Here is a 16,766-nt window from a genome sequence, read left to right on the forward strand (position 1 = left end):
CTTTGGAAATTTCATATCTTCCCAAAATCCCTCAGCTTCTCTTCTCCTCTGATTATAAGGCTGGAGGGCAGAGCACTCGAGCCTACCCATGGCCCAAGCCCCCAGCTTCCCAAAGCTTTCCTTTATAAGGCTAGAACCTAGATTTTACAGATTACTCTCTATTTTCCATCTTCAGCTTAGTTTGGTTTGAATTCCACTGAACATGATACTCCATAGTTTTCCATACCCTTCCATTTCCCTACTCTCACACTCAACCTTCCCCCTCCCCTTTGGTATTCTTTTATTTGTTGTCTTTCTCCATTATAAGCTTTTTGAGGGCAGAGACTCATTTCCTTCCTTCCTTCCTTCCTTCCTTCCTTCCTTCCTTCCTTCCTTCCTTCCTTCCTTCCTTCCTTCCTAACTTCCTTCCTAACTTCCTTCCTAACTTCCTTCTATACTTACCACAGTGCCTAGAGTATAGATCATATTTTAAAAATCTTATTGAATAGAATTGAAATCAGATATCTGTGTATTAAGATAAAAGATGATGAAGGGACGTATAGTTGCTAAGATAACCATATCACTATGGCCCACTGTTCATCTGAGGTAAAGTAAGTGGTAGGAGGGGAAAAAAAAAAAAAAAAGCTATGTTCAGTATCTCCTGTAGGAAATGAGAAAAGGCCTTTGGCCATGCCCAGAAGGGTCAATGATTCCAAAACTTTGAGAGGAATTTTGTATTCTGATTAGCTAGAATAGGCAGGTAGGCCTAGACTTCATAGCTTAGTGTCTGTCCCTTATCAAATTAAGAAAATTTTTTTTTCAGTTATATATATATACACACACACAATTTTGGCAATTGTTTTCTGACATTTTGTGATTCAGATTTTCTCTCTCTGTCTTCCACCTCCTGGAGGAAATAAATAGTCTGATAGAGGTTATACCAGTGCTTTCATGCAATGCATATTTCCATATTCCTCATGCTGTGACAAAAGACACATATCACACAATAGAAAACTCAAGAAGGAGGTAAAGTGAAAAATTGTATGCTTTGGTCTGCAGTCATACTTTAATAATTCTTTCAACTGTGGATAGCATTTTTCATCATGAGTCCCTTGGGGTTATCCTGGAACTTCGCTTTGCTGATGATAGTTTAGCCCTTCAGAGATGATTATCAAACAATATTTCTATGACTATATATACATATCAGTGATTCCCAAAGTGGGCACCACCGCCCCCTGGTGGGTGCTGCAGAGATCCAGGAGAGCAGTGATGGCCACAGGTGCATTTATCTTTCCTATTAATTGCTATTAAAATTAAAAAAAATTAATTTCCAGGGAGCTAAGTAATATTTTTTTTCTGGAAAGGGGGTGGTAGGCCAAAAAAGTTTGGGAACCACTGATATATATTGTTCTCCTGATTTTGCTCAGTTCAATTTATATCAGTTTCTATGTCTTTCCAGATTTTTCTGAATACATTGTATTCATCATTATTAATAGTGCAATAATGGTAGTACAACAATAGTAGTCCACTTACAACCATATGCCACAACTTGTCCAGCCATTCCCTAATTGATGGACACCTCCTCAGTTTCCCTAAAATATGGCTTATGGACTTAACACTAAGGAACATACCTGGGGCCTCAATGAATGTTTCTAAATTTTTACTTTCTGCTTAAGATTCCATTCTTTACATGTGGTAAGAATTGAAGGCTCTGAGTCTAAAAAAACATTTATAATCTAATTAAGAAAAAATTCAAGAAGATGCCCTCAAGTTCACTCAGTTTGCATTACCAACCCTATTTTTTCTTTGCAATAACTCTCCATCTCCCCAGCCCAGCACTAAGGAAAACTTAGACCTGTAAAGACTAAGGGCTCAGAGAGACATTTTTTTTTAAACGGAATGTTGCAGCTGCAGTGGAAACAGAATGTTGGTTGGAAGGAATGAAAAGGATCTTGGGAAAAAGAACCCAAAGGAGGGGGCTGTTTGCAGGAGAGGGAGAGGAGATTGGAAACAGAAAAGCTTGCTAGAGACCTCCAAAGAGCCAAGATCTGGGTTGTGACAAGATTCAGGCATTTCCTTAGGAGCCTGAGATCCCCACCATCGACTGTGCCATCTCCCAGAGCCAGGATCACTGGTTCCTGAGGGATTCGGACTCCATTCTGGGAGCAGATCCAAAACTCCCCCAAAATCCTTACCATTGCTCTGCAAAGAACCCTACCTTTCATAAACTTAATAGGATCACATAGGATAGTGAAATATTTGTTTGGGAAAGGGAGGAGAACGTGTAAGAAGAAGCTAAACCCTTGGCTCCTCCTTGAAAGGAAGGACCTAGGAGGACATTAGTGACAGTTGAGAAGGGGAGAACTTTTGAGAAGCCAGATCCCTGGCTTCTCACAAGGAAGGACCTTGGTGGATAGGATCAAGTAAAGATCCCTAAATCCTCTATCCCATTCCTACTCCTGTCTCCCTGTTTCTTCTCAATAAACCATTTAGCAGTTGGATTACAGGAGTCAAAGACTAGTCCCATCTTAAGGGCAAAGAGGGGCAAGGGGTCCAGGAGCAGTCTCACATCCAGAGTAGCTATTTCAGTCAGACCCCCTGCAGTGCAGCAGTGCTGATAGAGGGGATGCTTGTTGGTATTGGGGTCCCCTGCCTCACTGCCTGGGGTCCCCAATTACCTAACATCATAAGGGTTCCCTCTGTCTCCTCGGAGCCTTCACCCACCTCCAAACAATCTTCAATTACTGGAGAAGCCCCTAGGTTGCCACAGTAATAGGGTAGTCATAGAAGAGAGAAGCTGTAGAGACATTGACTCTCTGGCCCATCTTTCTGGTCATCTCCCTCCCTCCAGTTTGCCCCCTTATTACAGACCTTATAATTTTGAATAATAAGCTTGGGACACACCTGTCCTCTTCACAAATACACTCACTTATTCTTTCTCTCATTTTGCCCATACCCTTAGGGAGATAAAAGGTCTGGAACATAAAATAAAAGTAAAAAGCTTGAAAAAATAACTATCAAAGAAAACAAATGATCTGAGAATTGAGTCAAGGAGAGGAAGCTAAGTGGATTCAATAGGTAGTACAATGAACCCAAAGATAGAAAGACCTCAATTCAAGTCCATCCTCAGAAATGTACTTGCTATATGAATTTGGACAAGGGAATGAATCTCTGTCTGCCTTAATTTCTTAATCAAAACTGGGAATGATAATACCTTCCTTCTAGGATTGTTGTAAAGATAAAATGAGATAATATTTATAAGTTACATATCTTAAACAGTATATAAATGCTAGCTATTATTATTGTTATTTTTAGTTTTATTATTGAATAATCAAGCCACTAAATTTCCAACATGCCACTAAATAAACAGACGAGATGAACAAGATGTTGTCATTACCAGTTTAAGTCTAATATATACCCAGGAGTGAAAAACTCAAATGGTCTTTATCAAGTCTCTTGAGCCAAATAAAGTTAGTATTAAATGCAGCTTCCCAAGATGGTGCAATGTTATGCACCTATAACCCTGGCTACTGGGGAGGTTGACTTTGTTTATCTTTACTTTTTTTTTTTAATTCTTACCTTCTGTCTTGGAGTCATTACTATATATTGACTCTAAGGCAGAACAGTGATATGGGCTAGGCAATGGGGGTTAAGTGACTTGCCCATGGTCCCACAGCTAGGAAGTGTCTAAGGCCAGATTTGAACTCAGGACTTCCCATCTCTAGGCCTGGCTCTCAATCCACTGAGCCACCCAGTTGCTCCCTATCTTTACTTTTCTGACTGAACCTTGCTTCTGTATTGGCATGGAATGATTTTTATCACTGAGTATTTCAAAGGGTCATTCAATAAGGTTCACATCCTCACCTATGATATTCATGAGATCTATTAAAATATGGCTTGTGTTGTCTCCTTAGAATAAGATGATAATAAATGATACTAAGCTATTCTAAGAAACACACACATACACACAAAACCCTTTCCAAAAATAGACTTAAATTTTTGGAGAAACATTAGTTCTTCTTGGATAGGTCAAGCCTTTAGCTCAAAAGTTCTGAGTTGCAATGACCTATAACTATCAAATGTCTGTACTATATTCAGCATAGATATGATGAATCATGGAGAAGGGTCCCACCAGGTTGCCTAAGGAAAGGTGAACCCACTCAGATCAAAAGCAGACCAGGTCAAGTTTCCTATGGCAATTGGTAGCAGCATCAGGCAACAAATAGCTCTTGAATTTCCAGTCTTGGTGAAGTAAGGAGATCCAAGACTTTAGAAAATATGGTATGGTGCAGAACAATGCATACAACACAATATAACGTAATATAACACAACTGACCATCTGGAATAACTCTTTCCTCACCTTATACTTGTATGAACATACAATTCCCCTCTACCCAACATCAAATAAAGAGTCATAGTATTTTAAGTTGTCACAAAGTTCTACATACCTGGAACACAGATGCAGAAGTTCTCCTCCCAGATTACATGCTTCTTTTTCCTGTAGTTCAGGGCATTCCTGTCCTCCTCCTATGGCAATATGTTTTACACTCCGGCTCCTGCTCCTAAATCCTGGGGAGAGATCCCCTGATTGACAGGTCTTGGAGCAGTAACTCCAAGATGACCAGTCTGAGGTTTCACAGTCCTTTGGCATGACACAGGATTGAAAGGTCAAAGGGAAATTGTCTTGCATACAAAGGCTGTAAAACAGAAAAGAGAAATATGAGTAGATACATCAATGAAGTCTTGGTATATCCTAACATTCATCTCTTATACAAAATATGATTTTAGGGAAGTCAAAATTCAAAACAATTCAACTAAAATAGCATTGCAATACAACCTGTTCACTATAAGACACTGCCTAATACAGTCTCACACTATCCAAAGATATTAAACTAGAGTAGCACTACACTAGTAAATGTATAACAATAACAATATTTATATTATATTATATATATTATATCATAACATATTATATGTATCAGATTATATCATATCATATCATATCATATCATATCATATATTATATTATATTATATTATATATACTAATGTTATATAATAATGTATAGTGTATAACATATTTTGGGAAGGATGTACTCATACTACATTTGTAAATTTCTTCTGCATTTAAATTGCCTCCATTACTTTCTCAACTCTAGGAAATAACAAAACGGAAATTCAAAGCCCAATTTGTAACATTTGCTGACTTCTGAGGTATCAATGTTCATGGTGAAAATCTAACAATCCACTCTCACCAGCAGGTTAGGTTTGAGCTGACTCCAGCATCCCCCCAATCTTCCCCAACATACCTCCCCACTAAGTGTATAAGACACATACTTCCTTAAACACCATGTGGAACACATTATAGTGAAATTGCAATATATATTATATTGGTTAGATCCAATATTTCTTATGAAGCTAGAATGCCTATTGAATCATTGAAGGTTTAGTTTAACTCCACAATAGTGATGGTTTCCAAGCATAAGGTCCATGGTCCAAGAGAGCAAAAATGTGCCAAAGTCCTTTAAAAACAACCCTGCTTCTCCAAATAAACCAGTAATTTATTACTATACTGCTAGTACAATACACTGCTCAGTGCTTCTTGCCATTTTCCTTTGATGGGATCAGAAAGCACTCCAGGCAGAATTTCTTTTAAAAGCCTCATATATAGTGAAGAGCTTTCTTAACCCCTTCGTACTAGTAGGAACTACCAGGTTTGGAATCCAGTAGAAAAATTTTCTGAAAGCAGAATACTCAACTTCAACTCTCTTACAAAAATTATTTAAATCAATTTATTATTTTTAGATTTGTAAAAAGCTAATGTTTCACAGTTTAGCCCTTCTCCAAGACTAACCTACTTCCTTTCTTAGAAGAGTGCATCTATCTTCAGGTTCTGGCCACAGCTTTTGTCATTCTTTGCAATGAAAAAAATATTTCATTATTGTTTTCTCTTTCTGCTTCCTGTTCCTCCTCATATTTTATTTTTCTCCCAGCTCTTCCGATTGTATTGGCAAGTTGAATAACAGTAATCTCCCTTTTCTGGCACTAAAAATAGCATAATTTATTTGTAAGTTGTGGGAAAGCAATAAACCCTCTCTGCTGGCTAAAGACATGGTTTCCATTTTATTTCTCAAACCAATGTAAAGGAATGTCACATTTGCATTTAAGCCAGCTAGGTAGAATCCTGTACTTAGAGTAGAGGAGTCCTGATTTTGATTTCAGATTTCATACACTTACTAGTTCTGCCTGTCTTAGTTTGATCATATGCAAAATAGGGATACTAAAAGAACCTACCTTTGGGGGTGGTGAGGATCAAATAAGATAGTGCCTGGTACATAGTAAATATTATATATGTGTTTTCTAGCAGTGGCAGTAGTAATGGTATGCTATAGGATGAAATCCAAATAAACTTTGTTGTTGCTCAGACATTTTAAGCCATGTCTGAATCTTTGTTACTGATTTTAAAGTTTTGTTGCCAAAGATACCAGAGGAGTTTGCCATTTCCTTCTACAGCTCATTTTATAGAAGAGGAACCTGAGGCAAACAAGTTTCAGTGACTTTTCCAGGGTCAGATAGCTAGTGTCTGTGGCTGAATTTGAATTCATGTCTTTCTGATTCCAGGTACTGCACTCTATCTACTGTGCTCTCTATCTGCCTTTAAGTTATAGACATCAATTAAATAATTAACTTAATATTGCTTAAATACTCAGAAACAGAAATCAGACTCTTAATTAATGTTGATATGCCCTTTAAAAGTGAAAATACATGCTGCTTATTTGTAAATGAAAAAAAAAGATGCTTAAGGTAATGATGACTATTAAGTATTTATAGAGTACTTAGTAATTTGCAAATTACTTGACAAACATTTATCTATAAATGAAGTCTTGGGAACTACAGATTGCCCAAACAGTACTTATTCCATCAGAAATATATGTAACTTCCATTCTTAAGAGGGAAATGAAATTTTTATTACTAAAATCAATAGGTAAATGTTATCCTCCATTATTTTGCATTTATTCAGATACTCAGCTTCAAATGTAGCTATGATTTCTACTGGGAAATGGAGAATTAAGATGCCTCTCCAAGGACTCTTGACTTTGGCCAATCACAGAATCTCAGATTTGGACTTCATAGGTCATCCAGCTTTCAAGGAAAGGCCTCCATTAATAGGGAAGGTATATTTACTGAGATGGGCCAATCCATATTTGGCCGATCATAACAGTTATCAAATTTTTTCCTTACATTGATTCCAAATATGTCTTTCTAAGGTTTCTACCTCACTGCTCCTCCTTATATCCAATAAATAAAAGAACATATAGAATAGTTAGTTTGGAGAAGGGGGTTATTGTAAATTATATCCATTAACAAAGAAACAATCCTGATTTTAAAAATGTAAGATTGTTTGAATATATTTTAAAATTAATAGTTGAGGAAAAAATGGTGTTGTCCCTTTAAAACCAGAGACAAGCCTATGATATCAGTGGTTAATAAGAATAACCAACCAATAATAAAGATAAGCTAACTATAGTACTAAGACATTAAATTTTAGCAGATTGGCATGAGTGCTAGCCTGAGCATCAGCATTCAGATTTTAGTTCTGCTACTTTTTATTTATATGACTAGTGGCTTAATTTCTTCATCCCTTTATTTTTTTAAAAATCAGTACAGTGAAAATAAACATCCTTGCACATTGCCTAGTTTAGCAATGTTTTCTTAAATCCAAAAGACATAATCCTGGGTATGGCATTTTGTAACTGTAAAGTACTAAATCAACTTGTCAGACACATCAGATGCAACAACAGTGAAAGACAGCAGTTTTTTGATATACCCTTTTGAATGAAGAAAAAAAAACTTCCAGAATTTTATCTTGTTTTAATCAATACTGGTGCCAACTATATCAGCAATGCAAGGATCCAAGACAACTGCAAGGGACTCATGATGAAAAAGACTACCACCATAGAAGGAACTGATGGAGTCTCAATGCAGATTGAAACATGCCACTTTTCACTTCATTTCCTTTCTGAGGTTTGTTTATTTTTGCCTGTATAAGTAATATGTGTCTTCTTTAACAACAAGATACATGTGGAAATATATATTGTACGATAGCACATGTAACTCTATCACATTATCTGACATCTTGAGGAGAAGGGAGGGGAGTAAGTAAGATAATATGGATTGCAAAATGTCAGAAAGCTATTGTTAAAAATTGTATCTACATGCAATTGGAAAAAAAACATGATAAAAAGTGAAATAAAAACATTACTATCACTCTGACATACTTTCTTTCTTTCCTTCTCTGTCTTTCTGTCTCTGTCTCTGTGACTGTTTGTCTGTCTCAGCCCCCCACCCTTACCCCTTTCTGTCAGAGGCAAAAGACAAAAAAAAAGAAAAAAATATAGGACTTGAAATAGCAAATAATTTCACAATAAGGAAGTCAACAATAGAGAGTAAGCTAATGGCTGTATAATAACCACTGAATATAGTTATTAACACAAAAAACTACCCTAAATCCCCAAAGCATACTGGACTGTGGAAAACTTCTTATGTTATTTGTAAGTTGTGGAAAAGCACTAAGCCCTCTCTGCTGGGGGCCCTGTTGCCAAATTAAAGCATTGTAGGTTTGGGGTGAATTAATTTAAGCTTATTCAAGCTTAAAGAAAAAGAAAAATGAAGTGATAGACAAACTTTAAAAATGTATAAGAAAGAACTAATTCAATTCAATTCAAACATTTATTCAGTGACTATTGTGTCCAGAGTACAGTGTGAGACACTGGAGAAGATACAGAGTTGATATGACATGGGCACTTTCTTCATAGGCTTACTCTAGGTAGAATAGTGATTAGATAATGGTAGATTTGGAATAAGAAAAATCAGTGTTGTATTTCTGCCTCAGCCATTTTATTAGATCTGTGAGGAATGGCCAAGTCACTTAATCTCTGTCAGCCTCAGTTTCCTTATCTATAGAGATAACATGTCAAGCACTTTGCAAGCCTTAAAGTACTGTGTATATATTATCTACTATAATACAGTACTTAGTGACACTTTTGTATTTGTATTTCCTTAAATCTTATTCTATATATGTATAAGCTATTTAAATATAACATTTTTCAAGAAAATAAATTGTAGGTCTTCCTAGAATTACTAAGAAGTTTCTTTTTTTGTGAAAATACTTAATCAAGTAAAAGTATTTTAAACATTCCTCCATTCAGTCAAACAGACTTAAGCATACGTTGGTGCTCAGGTCACAGCTCAGCCATAACCAATCTGGTGAGAACTTACCTAAATGACTTGCAAAATGCACAAGATGAAATAAAAGATATCAAGTTTTGTAGGTGATCTAGAATACTAGGCAAGTTAATTCTAACTTGTCACACACACACATACATACACACATACATATAAATGCAAAGAAGAAATTAAAAGCCAGAGTTGACATGAACTAAGCCTGAATTTGATTTGTGAAATTGAGTAGAATGCAAACCACAGATGTATTTTCTCCTCATGATTTTTATTTTTAGAAGCATTTTTAGTACTAACTAAACTATACAATGAATAAAAATACTAAAGATTATGACCTGTAAACTGCACAGTTAAGTTCTCTGAAAAACTTCTGATACAAATTAATTTTGTATTCAGTTGACATTCAGAAGTAATGCTAAGTATAACCTGGATAACACTTTTTTCAAATGCTCAATGAGACTGAAAGCTGCATATATATTTATGATTTCTCAATTTTCAATTTCAATGTATTAAGCTGTGATCTTTAAAACAGGTGATATACATGAAGTCAATTAATTTGTGTTAAAAAAGATAGACTAATATAAATTGTCTCATTTTGATCATTGTTGAACATAAATGTAGTTTTTTTAGAAATATTTGAACATTAACCCATTAAAAACTATGTGCATTTTGCAAAATTGTCAATTGACAATTACTAGTAAAAATATTCTCATGCAGGAAAATTATCAAGAAAATTATCCAGTGCTCAAAGTATATTGAAATATAGCCTAGACAGTGAAAACATGACTATACAATAGGTCATAAGAAAATGACCTGGAGGAGGGTTCTAGAGAACTGAAAGACCATTAAGTATTAACCATGGGAAACCCCAAAATGTCATTATGATTTTAGACTATATTAATAAAAATATAATGTCAGATCAATCCCTATAGTATCCCTTTACAATAGTCAAGTAAATGAATGCTTTGGATGGAGACAGAATTATGGATCATAATTTCAGGTTTAATTGAAAAGGCTTCAGTAGTACTCTCCAAAAGCATTCAGATGAACTCCTCATATGTCTCTCTATTTGTGAAGTTCTGTTTTTTTTTTTTAAACCCTTAACTTCTGTGCATTGGCTCCTAGGTGGAAGAGTGGTAAGGGTGGGCAACGAGGGTCAAGTGACTTGCCCAGGGTCATATAGACAGGAAGTGTCTGAGGCTGGATTTGAACCTAGGCCTGACTCTCAATCCACTGAGCTACCCAGCTGCCTCTGGAGTTCTGTTTTTTTAAAGTGTGATGGTACCTCCATTTATACCTAGATGTAAAGAATAGTCAGAGTTTATTTGTCTGTTTGTTTTGTCAAGACAAAGCAGTACTTACGGCCCAACCCAAAAGTATAATAGGAAAGTGTAGAGAGCCAATTGGAGAAATAGGGTCAAAATTAGGACCTGTTATCTGGATTCCCTACGTGACCAATCCAGGCTGAGGCAGTCTTTGTGTTTGATCCTGGTCACCTGAGCCCTAAAAAGCTCTGGTACCAGCAGGTAGGTTAATCCAAAAACAACTTGACCCCTTCAGGAGGCTATTAGGAGTCATTTAGAGAAATAGAGTCTATAATAGATATTTTATCTGGATCCCATTACAAAATCATCGGCAAGTAAAACTGTGTATGATTTTTCTGCACTGCATGTCAGATGCAGATAGAATGGGCCATCTAAGGTAAAAATCTGAGGCTCCTCTTTTGACTCATTTTCAGATCCCCACCTTTTCTTAATATTCTTATTGGAAAGCTTTGAGTCCTTAGCAGACCAGCAGCTACTGAGTTCTCCATTTTTCTTCTTGATAATTAAGAAGCCTGAACTCTAAAAAATATTACTTAGAAAAGGCTGAAGCCGGACAGTCTAGCCCAGACTTTATCTGATCAGGTGCAGTCCTGTAAATCTAGGGAACAGGACGCAATTAGTAAAAATCTGTATGAAATATGTTTCTGCTCCCAGAATTAACCCCCTACTAATTGGTGGTTGGAATTTGGCTCTTGTCCTTGTACCTATCTCTCTGCTTTTTAGACTTTAATGGGTTGTGTATGATTTGTAACCCCTTCACAGCTGTGACTTTTTCTTTGTGTTCTTTGTTTGAAACCAGTATAAAATAAACCCCAAACTCCATGAAGTTGGAGCAGCTATGGCTATCCACTAGTCTGGTTGTTGTTATTTTCTGTTTCCTGCCTTTTCAATCCAATGCCATTAAATGCCACTCAGGACCCCTACCATATAGAGCTGGCTCTCTATAGGAGAGAGGCCTTACTCTGGCACAAAATCTTCATTTTGGAACTATGGCTAGAGAGATGAATAAACTAAAGAAAGTAAAGAACACTAGAAAGAATTATAACAAATGGAGACATATCTAAAAAAACCAATTTAGAAGTCAAAAGTAATTTCATAAGTACAAGCAAACAACTATATATATATACATATGCATATATATATGTACACACACATATATATCAAAAAGATTACTTAAATGTTTAGAAGAAATTAAAGAAATTAAAAAATATTTTAAAAATGAAATGAAATCTCTAGATAAAATAATTAGGACAAGAAATAGATTAACCTGTAGTGATAAACCTAGGCCAAATAATGGAATCCCTGAAAGTAGAAGAGAAAAAACAGAAATCTAGTGCTCCATGACTCAGCAAGAAATATTAGAACAAAATTAAATCATTCTAAGATTAGAAAAAATGCAAATTATTTGCTATCTTAAATAAAATGGCTTGAAAGATAGGATAAGATAATTCAGTCATTTAGAACATTTAAGAATCATCAAAATTCTCTGGAAATCCAAAGAAAAAATAAACTTGCACATTATTTTTCAAGAAATCATATTAAAAAAGGCCCAGATTAACTAGAACCAGAGGGCAAAGTAAAAGGTAGAATTCATCTAAAATTAATCATTCCAAAAGAAATCCTAAAGGGAAAAGTTCCAAAATGTCATCATTAAAATTCAAAGCTTCTGGGTCAAAGAAAAATTACTGCAAGTATCCAGAAAGAAAAAGTTAAATTTTCATGGAACTACAATCAGAAACACACATGACTTGGTAATCCCTAATATGAAGATATCTTAGAATATAATATTCCAGAAGATAAAGGACATGGGCCTTCAAGAAGAATAAGTGATCCTGGAAAGCAAATATAATCCTCAAATGCGTTGAGAACAGGGAGGGGGAAGATGGGAGGGAATGGGTCATTACCTCAATAGGCTTTTTAATTTTTTTTCTTTTACTATGAACTTGATAAAGCATTTTTTGATGAAAAGGTCAAAGTTAAGTGGAAACTTTGAAATATAAATACAAGTTCTAAGAAAGATCTAGAAAGATAAAATTATTAGAGCAATTAGAAAAGAAAATATGATGCTGAATTCTCAAGGAGGACATGGAAGAGAAGAAGTAAGACTTCCTTCCAGAATCTTAATGCCTTCTTATGGTATTGAGAAAGTTCATTAAGAAAAACAGAGATCCTATGAGTAGAGTGACTCTCTCCTGAGAGATTTAAATTAAGAAGAAAAGGAACAAAATTCTATAGTTTAAATAAAATAAAGAGTGTGAAAAGGAGGAAAGAAGGAGGAAATTTGCATTTTCTCATAATTGTGTTACACAAGAAGAAGAAAAAAATAACAAACAGAAAGGAAAAGTTTAGGGGAGCCAGACATCGAAAGACCCATTTTTCTTACTTCCACATACACAAAGACTTACATAAAGAGCTTGGTGGAGAAATAAATTAAACTCAAAAGTAAATAGTCAGTGATGTGGGGAACAAATAAGAAAGAAAATAATTGGAGGGAATAGTCAAAAGCAAAACAAACTTCTTGATTCTGAATGAGTTTTTAGAAAGGAAAAAAGGGTGTAAAAAAGGTAAAAATTAAAACAGTATCTTAATTTAATTGAGTAATGCACTGAACAAATTTTGGTATATGAATGTAATATATTATTACCTTATAAAAATAACAAAAATGATAAAGGGTAGTCATGGCAATTTTGAAAAAGAAAAAAGGAGAAGAGAAAGGAAGAGAGGCAAGGAAGAGAAGGAAGGAGAAATGAAAGGAGGGGCAAGGAAAGGCAAATGAGAAGGAATATTGAAACTATTTTCTTAACTTCACAAAGGAGTGACGAAAGAAAGTCCACAAAGAAGCAGAGACAAGCTGAACTGTCTGGAGAGTAATGGGCTAGATTTGTTATATTCCTTTTTAAAAGAGGAAGTTGTATTAAATGGAGATTCCCAGTTACATATATAGTCTTTTTGTGTTCTAATTTGTATTTCAGATAGTTAAATTCAAAATTTAGCTAAGTAATTTTTAAAAAGAAAATATTCCCAAAATTTTTAAATATTCAGAAAAAATGAAGGGAAAAATTTAAAGCATTTCATTGACTACTGGTCTTCAGATCACCATTCCATGGGTTAGACTTTTTTAGCTCAAAAGTACTTCTTAAAAAGGAAACAATAAGGAGGTGTATTTTATTTCATGAGACAGACTTATCATTTAAAAAAAAATACGATGAGGGTCATTGGTATTTTGCTGGGAATGATGAGCCATCCAAAGAATAGGTTGAAAGACTGTAATAATAGAACCTCAGAGAAACTTCTGCCAAAATGAAAGAAAAATTAGGGTGTACAATGATACAATAAAACCAGATCTTTAAACCCAATAGGCAAATCAATGATCTGGGAGCACAGTGGCACCAAGAATAATATAGCAGTCTGCAGCTTCATGAAGCTAAGCATAAGGGAACATTGCTTGGGGTGTTTATCAAAAGTTAAACCAATCAATGGGTTAGTCGACAAAGGCATTAATTAAAACTGCTGTCATGCCCAAAATTGAGAAAGTGACTTTCAGGAAGGGGAGTAAATTGAATGTTATCATGAAAATATAAATTAAACCTTTTTATTTTTAAAATATATATAATCAATATAATAGTAAAGATGGCAGAAAAATACCTTTGACCCCCCAGATACCAATATAGATTTAATTAAAGTTTCAGATACAAAACATTTCTTTCATGATTTTAAATGATTCAGTGGAAAGAAAACCAGTGAAAAACAAGTCATGTAACAGAAAAAATGTTTAATTTTTTTTAATGCTTAACATAGTTACTGGCATCAAAGAGGTGCTTAATGAATATTATTAAATTAAAATTAATGATGTAATTTATTTGATTTCATACATTTTCCCAATACATATCAGATTCCCATTTACTGATGGATATGATCTAAAAGTTTTTGATCCTTTCAGAAAAGCGTTTTTATATCAACTGCCCTCTAGTTTCTCCATTAAGCTGAGAAAATAACTATACCTTTTTTTAAAAAAAAAGAATATGGAACTTGTTATTGCCAAAATTAAAAATGTTGGGATAGGTCATTTCAGGATGTATTGTTTTTCCATTTACATGAAAAAATGCCAACAATTACTATCTTATTCTCTCAGAATCTAAATCATTCTGTGAGAGTAAATAATACACTAGAACATTTCAAACAATATATCCTTCATAGTAACAGAAATAACTGACAGTTACATCATGCTTTAGCATTTCCAAACCATTTAACATATATTGTCTCATTTGAGCAATAATCTTCTGTAGTAGTTACTATAGATATTATAATTCCCATTTTTGATGTGAGGAAGCAGAAGCTCAGAAGAGATCAGTGACTTTCTCCTCATTACACACAAAAATACAGTGGTAAACATTATTTTCCTTATCAAAGTCTTGAATTCTATATAGAACCCTAAGCTTTCTATTTAAAAGAAAAAAATGTTCAATATTTTAAGAACTTGACCTAAATAGAAAACCAGAAATCTTTATGCTTTTATTAATTTATTAACCAATAAGCATGTATTATGAGTCTTCTGTATACCAGGTACTATGCTCTTTACTGAGAATATGAATACTAAAGCAAAACAATCCCTACCCTCAAGGAGCGTACATTCTAATAGATACAGCATGCGTATGGTAGTAGTTGCCAGGGTAGAGTTTTGGTCTAGGATAATGGTCTCCAAACATTTGATTATATACTACCATAGGTTTCTGAGCATGCACTCCAATGTTTACATATACATATAAACCGCTGCTTGGCTCATGGCCCAAAAATTAAAAATGAAAAGAGAGAGGAGCAGGTCTCATACTCACTTATCAAGTTAATGTCCTGAGGTACAGCCCTATAATGATCTAGGAAGAAGGGCAGGGCATATGTATGTTGAGGCAAGAGGTAAGGGGGAACACATTTCTCATAACATCTGCTCCTCTAGGTACCTGTATAAGGCTTAATCTATAAAAGAGTCCTTAAGAGCTGCTAAGTGGCCCAGTGGATAGAGCTCAGGACCTAGAGTTAGGAAGACTTGAATTCAAATTCAGCCTTAGACACTTACTAAATGTGACCCTGGGCAAGTTGCTTAACCCTGTTTGTTTCAGTTTTCTCATCTGTAAAAGGAGCTGGAGAAGGAAATGGAAAACCACTCTAGTATCTTTGCCAAGAAAACTCCAGTTGTAATTGTAAGGAGCTGGAAACAACTAAGCAACAACAATGAGGTGACAACCTGTATGAAAGTACTTAGAATCATGCACAATGGAGGTAAAGGGGCAGTGTCTAGGAGTGGCAGGTCTTACTGAGTGAAGGGTAAGCATGGTTGTATTAAGGACAAGCATTACAATTATCTGTTGAAGTAAGCATAGGATACAATTTAATTATTCCCCTCTGGTTTCTGATATTTTTCCTGGGGACACATTACAGCCATCTTAAAGTCATTCATGTCTCTCAGCAAGTCATGGTGGCCAGTTTGGAAATCATTGGTCTAGGTAGACACAAAGATTATGAGTAGAGGCACAAACATTGCCCCTTTGTTCCCAGTAATAATGATAGTATTGACTTAATTATTGTACCCAGGAAAAGGATAGGAGAGAGGTAATGAGGCTCTTAGCCCTGTGTCAGGGGAAATGGCAAGCTACTCAATTTGGGTAGATCTCATTAGATGGCAAGAGGGAATGCCAAACATTGTCCAGGACAGTCTAGGATATTTTAGGTTGTTTGAGTTTTCACTCACTCACCAATCAGGAAAGTTTGAACCCAGGGCAAGAGTATGAGAGATAGCTGACAGGAAAGATAATATAGAAAGTCAGAAGAGAATGTTTTGCCAGAATTACTCACATGTTGAAATAATAAAGATTAAAGTAATTTACAGGTTCCATGGGCTATACAAAAAGATAGATAATAAGAAATATTGAGTCATTCATTCCTCAACCCAGTTCTAATTAGAAGTGGCACAAACCAGTGTGGAGCATCCTGGGTAAAATATATTTATTCTCTAAGTTGAAAGGAAATAAGAATCAATACAGCCTTTTGCACCCCTCCTAGGATTTAAAACAATGTAAGCACCTAAGCAAATATCAAGCAATGATAATGGTAACTGCTGTGAAATGTGTGTTTTTGATAATACTAGTGTCATGAAAGGGATTTTAATTTTGAAGAAAATTGGTGATGCTTTGAAGCTTTCATTTAAATTATCTGGGGGAAAATTAAAATA

The 16,766-nt window shown here is 35.0% G+C and overlaps 1 protein-coding gene across 1 annotated transcript in view; it reads right to left on the bottom strand.

Annotated features, from left to right (window-relative positions):
- THSD7B (thrombospondin type 1 domain containing 7B) overlaps positions 1–16,766 on the bottom strand; it is a 932,487-nt gene that overhangs the window by 696,409 nt on the left and 219,312 nt on the right. Inside the window, exon 3 of the mRNA XM_044666609.1 lies at positions 4,428–4,676. Coding sequence (XP_044522544.1) covers positions 4,428–4,676 — 249 coding nt within the window. The remainder of the gene's footprint in view (positions 1–4,427; positions 4,677–16,766) is intronic.

The sequence above is a fragment of the Gracilinanus agilis genome, chromosome 3 (assembly GCF_016433145.1).
Source record: "Gracilinanus agilis isolate LMUSP501 chromosome 3, AgileGrace, whole genome shotgun sequence".
NCBI classification, from domain to species: Eukaryota; Metazoa; Chordata; class Mammalia; order Didelphimorphia; family Didelphidae; genus Gracilinanus; species Gracilinanus agilis.